The sequence below is a fragment of the Merops nubicus genome, unplaced genomic scaffold (genome assembly GCF_000691845.1).
Source record: "Merops nubicus isolate BGI_N331 unplaced genomic scaffold, ASM69184v1 scaffold8241, whole genome shotgun sequence".
NCBI classification, from domain to species: domain Eukaryota; kingdom Metazoa; phylum Chordata; class Aves; order Coraciiformes; family Meropidae; genus Merops; species Merops nubicus.
In genome coordinates, this window is record NW_008588956.1 from 3,831 (window position 1) to 12,234 (window position 8,404).

At 53.0% G+C, this 8,404-nt stretch overlaps 1 protein-coding gene across 1 annotated transcript in view; it reads left to right on the top strand.

Moving 5' to 3' along the window:
* Positions 1-430: 430 nt before the first annotated feature.
* The window catches only part of LOC103781697 (uncharacterized protein KIAA0895-like), a gene marked incomplete at both ends in the record, with an annotated part of 8,154 nt that continues 180 nt past the window's right edge, over positions 431-8,404 (top strand). The window contains 3 exons of the mRNA XM_008949420.1: positions 431-574; positions 7,303-7,435; positions 8,255-8,404. The exon at positions 8,255-8,404 is cut by the window's right edge and continues 180 nt beyond it. Of these exons, the coding sequence (XP_008947668.1) occupies positions 431-574; positions 7,303-7,435; positions 8,255-8,404 (427 nt within the window). The remainder of the gene's footprint in view (positions 575-7,302; positions 7,436-8,254) is intronic.

Here is an 8,404-nt window from a genome sequence, read left to right on the forward strand (position 1 = left end):
CAGGCTTGCAGTCCAGTGCTGCACTGAGAAACTCTTGGAGTGAAAAGCAAGATCAGCTGGAGCTTTTTGTGGAATCGCTGGCACAGGAAAGGAGAAGGGAAACCAGGAGAGAAGAAAACAATCACAGCTTTAACCACCTGAATGGTGCTGCTCTGCTTCTGCTGTGCCCAGGTCCCACAGCAGATGCTTGCAAGGGTGCTAAAGACCAGAAGGATTATACTGTGGGTCATGCTGCTTGTCCATCTGTCTTGGTGGCCAACTCCAGCTGGCTCAGTCTCCTTGGTTTATTGGATATTGCAAACCCACATCTCACTTTACAGCCGTTCATCAGGGATTATCTCTGCTGGGTTTTCTTGCAGATGGGGTTTTAAGACGTGTTTATACGCAGAGAAGGGTGTTTGTAGTGATTGTTTTGTTTCTGTGCCGACAGGCCATCAGGATCATTCGTGCTGTCCTGGAGAAGTACGGGACCTATGAGAGCTTTGAAGTCGCCACGGGCGGGAGGCTGCTGAGCAAGTGCCAGATCTGGTCCGTGATCCGAAAGTACATGCAGAAGGAAGGCTGCGTGGGAGAGGTAATCTGCAGCCCTGCCTTATCGCCTGCAAAATGCAGCTGCAAAATGTTTATTTTCTGATGAAAAGGACTCAGGTTAAAAAGTGGTTTGAGTACAAAGAAGAAACTTTTCTCCTCTGAGCCATCCTGGCCTTTTATCTCCACCTCAGCTGCGTTTGCTGTGCCCTGGTGTTGGGGGGTGGCTGCTGCTTCCCCACCATTTTTCCATGATTTTTTCAGCCTCTATCTTCTCTTTTATGCATGAAAGAGAGAGAGGAGCTGCTGCTTGTCCACGTGGCTGTGCGGGACGTGTTTTGCTGTGCGCATGAGATATGAATCACTGCTGGATGGCAGACATCTCCGACTGCTGCCTTCACCCGAAAGCAAAGCTGGGGGGAAGAGATTTCCCGCTGTCCTGCAGGATCTGCCAGGTTACAGGGCTTTGCAACCTCAAGCTCTGGGAAATTCGTGGTTAAGATGTGACAGTAGCTGTGCAGGGTGGAATAGGGGGAGGGGGGCGGAATTCGGCATCTCTTACTCTGGTCTCTCTGTGCCCCCAGCAGCATACAGTGTGGGACATCCCACAGCTTCGGTTAAGGGGCATTTTTCCCCCACTTTTGCCAGCAAGGTGGGGGCAAAACACTTCCACGGTCCTGGGTTCAAGTGCTAGGAGGGATTGCTGGACCTGGCTTTGTTTTTCTTGGCTCGTGGGGCTGCAGGGCTGGCTGGCATGAGGGGCTTCCTCAACGCTGTCTCTTGGCCAGACTGCTTTCCTAGCTTTGATCTTCTTTTTAAACTACTACAGCTTTGGTTTGTTGGTTCTCAGCCCTGACCCACCTTGCTGAATTTCTCTGGGGAAGTGCAGGGGGAAGTTTTTTGTCTGCTCTTGATACAGCCATGCTGGCTGGCCACACAGAACAAACACTTGCTGAAACTTCTGTGTTGCTGATGATTTAAGGTCCTGCCAGGGAACTGGGTGGTTTTGGGATTTTGTTTGTTTGTTTGTTTGTTTGTTTGTTTTGGATGTGTCTCTCTCCCCATGCCTGTATCTGTGATTCCTGACTTCGACCTGTTTGTGCTGCTGTGCTGTTTGCTTCCATGATCATAGAATAATTAAGGTTGGAAAAGACCAATTCCAACCATCAACCCAGCACTACTATTGTCACTTAACTGTGTCCTCAAGTACCTTGTCCACAAGTTTTTTGAACCCCTCCAGGGATGGGGATTCCACCCACCTCCCTGGGCAGCCTGGGCCAAGGCCTCACTGCTCTGTCATGAAAGAAATTCTTCCTAATATGCCATCTGAACCTCCCCTGGCACAACTTGAGCCTTTTTCCTCTTGTCCCATTGCTGGTTACTTGGGAGAAGGGACCAACACCCACCTCACTCCAACCTCCTTTCAGGGAGCTGTTGAGAGCAGTAAGGTCTCCCCTCAGCCTCCTCTTCTCCAGGCTAAACACCCCCAGGTCCCTCAGCCACTCCTCACGAGTCATGTTCCCCAGAGCCCTCACCAGCTTCATTGTCCTTCTCTGGACCCACTCCAGCCCCTCAGAGTCTTCGGCCTTCACTTGGTCTTGTTAAACCTCATACAACTGACCTCAGCTCATTGATCCAACCTGTCCAGATCCCTCTGCAGAGCCTCCTAAGTCTTGAGCAGATCAACACTCCCACTCAATTTGGTGTCATCTGCAAACTTACTGAGGGTGCATTCAATCCCCTCATCCAGATCATTGATAAAGATGTTAACAAGACTGTCCCCAAAACTGAGTGCTGGGGACACTGCTTGTGACCAGCTGCCAACTGGAGATAACACTGCTCACCACGACTCTCTGGGCTTGGCCATCCAGCCAGTTTTTAACCCAGAAAAGAGTCCACCAGTCTATGCCATGAGCTGCCACCTTCTCTCGCAGAGTGCTGGGGGAGATGGTGTCAAAGACCTCACTGAAGTCCAGGTAGACAACATCCACAGGGAAACCTCATCCACTGTGCAGGTCACCTGGTCATAGAAGGAGATCAGGTTGGTCAAGCAGGACCTGCCTTTCATGAACTCATGCTGGCTGGGTCAGATCCCCTGGTCCTCCTGCATGTGCAGTGTGAGTGCACTCGGGGTGCACACACTTAGATGAGCCTACTCATGACATGTACTAGTTGGGATGACTTTCTAAAATTTAGAAAGAAAACAACACAATACAACCAGAAGAAACTCTGGTGTGGGGGTTGCATTAGCCCAGAGCCCAGTGTGCTGCTGCCTTAGCTGCCTGGCAGTCCTGTCAGCAGAGGGGCCGGGCTGGTGGCAGTCACTGCAGGCAGCTGCCCTGTGTCCCTGGCACCGATTGGTGGCGGCCGGCTCCTGCTCTCCGGCAGCGTGCTCCTGGGTAAGTGTTTGTGCTGTAATTCACTTGCCATCTTCAAAAGCTTCTTTTTCGGCATCCAGGCTGCAGATCCTGAAGTTCTTCTGCTTTTCTGGCTTTCTGGCTTAGGGCTGAGGTGGTGCCTCCAGAGCTCAAGAGGTCTCCAGATGGATTTCGGTGAGCTCCTGGCTGGCGGCAGAGAAGCCCCTGGTCCTGTTGGTAAGTGTTGTGTGGCAGTCCCTGGGGTTGTGAGGTGTCATTCAGCTGAGCAGCATGAGCTGGGGTCCCATCAGTGGTGGCCCTCCACCTCTGAGCTGCTCAGTGCCTGGCGCTTTCTTGGCATGTGAGGTGCTGAGCAGCACCGGGGAGCTGGGGAGAGGCAGGAGCCCGTGCCATGTGGGCTATCAGCCATCTTCCCTCCATGCCTGGGGACGAGCTCTTTCTCCATTGTTGCATCCACAAAAGCTGAGCAGAAACTTTGTGGACCACGAGGATGCACTGGGGATGCTGCTCAGAACAATAAGGGTCGCAAACCAGGAGAGCTGGCCTGGCTGCTCCAGGAGCAGGGCTTTTGAGCCCCTGTTGTAAGAGCAGCTGCAAAGCTGGAGGGTCCAAAATAAGGCAAGTGGTGCTCAACATGCAGATGGGCTGCTGCAGCTGGAGAAGAGTGTAACAGAGGTGTGTGAAGCTGCTGAGGGTCCCTTCCCATCGCTCCCAGGTGGCTGGCTCAGCACGGGGCGGTTCTTGCCGCCTCCATCCAACAACACAACACTATGTCACCACTTCATTGAACAGAGGGAAAAAATAACGTAACCCAAGCCAGTGCCTTAAAACCCATCAGAGTGGCTGAGAAGCCACCTCGTGGGGTTTTGCCTGTCATCTCCTTGCTGTGGTGGCCCCACGGTGCATCTGCATTGTTGGCTCTCGCAGGGGGACTGGGACCTGCAGCTGTACCCATGGCTGAAGGAGCTCTCAGGTTCTTCAAGCAGGGTCTAATCCCATTGCCCAACTCCTGGATCAGTGTTTCTGTCCCTCATTCCCCTCTCCAGGTCTATCCCAGGATCTTTGCATCCTTTGGACAGGGGTGGGAGATTTCTCCTCAAGGCCACTGCTGCCTGGTGTCTTCCCGGGTCAGGGGATGTTTCTGCCTGCAAAACCCCTGCCATTAATTTGCCGATGTGGTCACAAACTCTTGCAAACCTCATGCTGCAGGTTGCACCATTTGCTGATGCTTCTTCATCCTGAATCTGCTTCCCAATCGCTGCACTTGATGCCATCGAGCTCTTGTATGGGGAAAAATAGTTTCCACTCTGTATAACTGAGGGGAGTGTTACTGTTCCTGTGTTGTCTTTACCTTTTCTTCATGATGAGAGCAGAAAAAAAGTCAAAAGTGCTCCCTCTGGCTTGAATTCTTCCTCTGAAAGCTCTGAGGGTTTTTTTTGCATGGATTTTTCCTTGATTCCTGAAAACACAGACCTGTTCCTTATCTACCTCCTTCCCTCTGTGCTCAGCCTCCACCCTGTTGCAGACCGAATTTTGCTGTGCCCTCAGCTATTTCTCCAGATGCCATATTCCAGGGAATGCTTCGATTTTCATTTCAGCTCTCACCACCTTGCCTATAAAGCACTTGTGCAAGACCTGCTTTCAGTGCTGAGCATCACATCCTCTGCATCCTTCCAGCCCTTTGCTGCGTTTCTCTTTCCTCACCCCATGCACAGTGGTATCAGATAGGGGGAAAAAAAAAAAAGGAAAAAACCCGTGGTTTTGGACTGTTCAATGTGCTCCTTGTTCAGGTCCAATAGTGAAGGCTGAGGGACAGCACTTGCCTTGCCGCAACCTGGCTGGGCTCATGTGTCACTGTGTGAGCGGGTCCTTGGTGCTGTGGCTTTAGCCACCTCAGGATGGGATTGCCCAGCCTGGTGACTTTTCCTGTAGCATCAAGTCCGTCCCAAATAATACAAAAAAAATCAGCTCTTCTGAATCCAAAACACTCTATTGCAAATTTTAATGAGTGCTTATTAAAGCTTGAGGGAAGCTCAGCCCTGGTAGGGTGCTTGGGTGGGTGGCAGCAGGGAAGATGCAGAACACGGTGTTGCTGGGACAGCAGAGGAGCAAGCCACGGACAGGTGGTGGGCAGATATATGGGTTAGAATAAAAGAGTTTTCTTCAGCAGTGGGAATTAAGACGCCAGGTGGATGGGAAGGGAGAGCTGGAGGTCACGAGAACAGCAAAAATGAGCTCTATGGGACATTTACCCCATAACACTATGAATTCCTGGGTTTATGCCATAGGTCTTGTGTGTGGGTGCTCTGAGTATTGTTTTCACAGACAGCTTTTGAAATAGCACAAGGGAAACTTGAACTGCTGAGGGGGTGCCAAGTGAGCACCAGCCTCCCAAACCCTACTGTCAGGTCCTGCTGGTCCAAGCTGCTGAGTCCGTGTTAACTGGAGGAATCATTGATATGGTCATGGATGAGCAGCCGGAAAATGGACAAAAGCAGAGAGGAGGAGCTCTGGGGGAGTATTTTTTTAATAGACTGGGGAAAAACAATGGAGCATTTATCCTAGGGAAGGAGTTAAATTTTCTGCATCTAGTTTCCTAAATTCCAGCCTCTTTGGGGTTTATTTTTTCCTATAGAGGCAGTGAAAAGTGACAAGACAGCAAGAGGTGAACCTGGCCTTGTGGACCACTTCCAGCCAGCTGAGCATCCTAGATCCTGGTCATGGAGCTTCTGCTGACCACAGGGCATCACCTCCAGTGTTCCCTGCAAGAGCCAAGCAGCAAAGACCTGGGCGCCAGGGGCTGTCACAGGGTCTGAGCATCAGCTCTGGGCTGCAGCCTCTTCGAGGGAGCAGGAAAAGTGCTGCGATGATGAAATGCGTCCCTCATCTTTTGGTTTAAACTCCACCCCCGGGCTCTCCCCTTCCCACCCACATCCCAGGATCGCAGCCTCGCCGCGTGGGATTGCCATGTTGGATCTCTATGTTCCCAGCACACGGAGGTGACCAAAGAAATGGGGACTGGTTAAAATCACACCCAGACCTGGCTTGTTTCTGCCTCCTTATTTCTGCTGGTGGTGAAGCCCTCACCTTGCCTTTTCTCAGAGCTGGAGGCACTCTCTTTCATGCTGGTATATTTTAATCCAGGTAAGCACTTGCACTGTAAGTACTTCACGCTGTTCCTTTGCTCTCTGGTAGAACCCGCTCTGTTACATTGCACTTTGGGCTCTCCTGAATGACTTTGCACAATAATAAATCTGGGTTAAAGCAAACTCATTCAGTCTCCTCTCCTTTTTCTCTTTTAAATAAGGATTGTCATGTAGCGACACGTGCGCATGCTCTCATCCTGAAAAAATGTCAGCTGTGAAATAATAGATGGGGTTTACACTTAATTATGGACGTGGCAGAAGGGTTTTGAGGTGAAACTGTTATGTGCCCAAAGGCCCCAGGCGTTGCTGTGGCCGACCGTTGGGTGTGGGAGCTCCCAGGGATGGGGCAGAGCCGATGCTGTGGCTTTAAGTCACTGTAGGTCTGAAGCTGGACGGTCAGAAGATGCTGCGTGGTCGGCACATTAACTCCTGCTAACACAGAGCAGCTGCCTTGGCTCCAGCACTTGCAATAAGCAGGTTTCCCAAAGTAGCTGGGTTTTTTTCCCTGTAAAGATGTTCCCCAGTCCTGCGTGTGCGTTGCCTGTCCCCGCCGTGAATCGTGGCCAGCACACGCGGTTCCTGCTGCGAGGGTGGGCTGGTGTGGATCCGTCCTCACTGCTCATGTCCTGGAGCCTCCAAAGGGGGAATCCACAGGAGAGCTCATGAAAATGGGGGCAGAGACACCCTCTTCCCCCCCCTCATTTATTGAGGGGGTCTAGAGGTTGGACCCACAACAAAGTTGGTGTTTAGAGCAGGGTTGATTTGATGACTGGATTTGCTGTGCTGTCCCGTGCTAGTGGGGATGCAGGAGAGGGACCAGGCTGCTCTCTGGAGGATCTTCATCATGTGTGGCCATAAAATTTCTGTGGGGAATTTTTTCTGGGGGGGAACCCACAGAAATTAGCTGAGGGGTGGGATACTGGAGGCAGAAGTGTGCTTGAGCCAGCGGGATGCTGCCCAGGAGCTGCCCACTCAGGTTTGCTGACTGTGATGAGATTAAAGGAGTTCTTTCCTTCCCCCATGGGATCATCAGATGCCTCTCAGTATCTCCTTGGTGCCAGCAACGTCCTCCCTGCCTGCTTCTGCTGTCTGGTCTCTGAGGTGCTGCAGCACAAGCTGGTGATAGCATCAGTGGCTTTTTCTGACCATCCACCACCATCATCTCAGCCTCTACTTAGAGCCAAAACCTGCAGATTATCTCCTCCCAAGACAACACTGATGTCCATTGCCTCCTTCTTCTTCCTCTGCAGGTGGTGGTGCAGCTCACGGATGACCTCCTGTCCCAGGCAGTGATGATGGTGGAGGACAGCCGGCCAACACTGGCCATCAACCTGGCCGGAGCCCGGCAGCACTGGCTGGAGGGGATGCTGCGTCACGAGATAGGTCAGCAGAGGGTGCCTGGGGGTGCTGGGCAGAGCAGGGGAGTTGCTGTGAGCATCCTCTGGCTGTCACTGGGGTAATGACCCCCAGGGCTGTGGGAAAAGTGGGGCCCACCTTGGTGATCCACCAAGATGGTCCTGCAAGGAGACACAGAATCATAGACTGGTTTGGGTGGGAAGGGACCTTTCAAGGCCATCCAGTCCAACCCCCCTGCAGGGAGCAGGGACATCCCCAGCTAGAGCAGGTTGCTCAGAGCCCCGCCCAGCCTCACCTGGAATGGTTCCAGGGATGGACCACCTCTTGGGGCAGCCTGGGCCAGGGGCTCACCACCCTCAGTGTCAAACATTTCTTCCTTCTCTCTAGTCTCAATCTCCCTCTTTTTAGTTTCAAACCATCCCCCCTTGTCCCGTCCCAACAGACCCTGCTCAAAAGTCTGTCCCCAGCTTTCCTGTAGGTCCCTTGAAGTCCTGCCAGGCCACCAGAAGTTCTCCCTGGAGCCTTCTCCTCTGCAGGCTGCCCAAGCCCAACTCTCTCCTGCTGGGCTCCCAGCAGAGGGGTTCCAGCACCCTAGAGGTGTGCTCCTGGGCAGATTTTAGAAGAGGCTGAGGCCACCCGGGTCCCTGCATACAGGGCAGGGGTTGTCAACACCTACCTGTGCACCCCTGTGCCTGCACGCACACGTCCGTGGCGAGCATCTCCAGCCAAGAGTGGAGCTGGCACCTGTGGGTGCTGGCTCTCAACCCCAGCGACTCAAGGGGGATGGGGTTGAGCTTTTTTGGAGGCTGCAACCACCAACACTCGCTCCGTCCCCCCGCTCCCCAGGCACCCACTACATCCGGGGGGTGAACAACACCCGCCAGCCCTGGCACAGCTCCGAGGGCCGCAAGCAGTACAGCCTGAAGCCTGCCAACCCCACGGAGGAGGGCTTGGCCAGCCTGCACAGCGTCCTGTTCCGCAAGCAGCCCTTCCTGT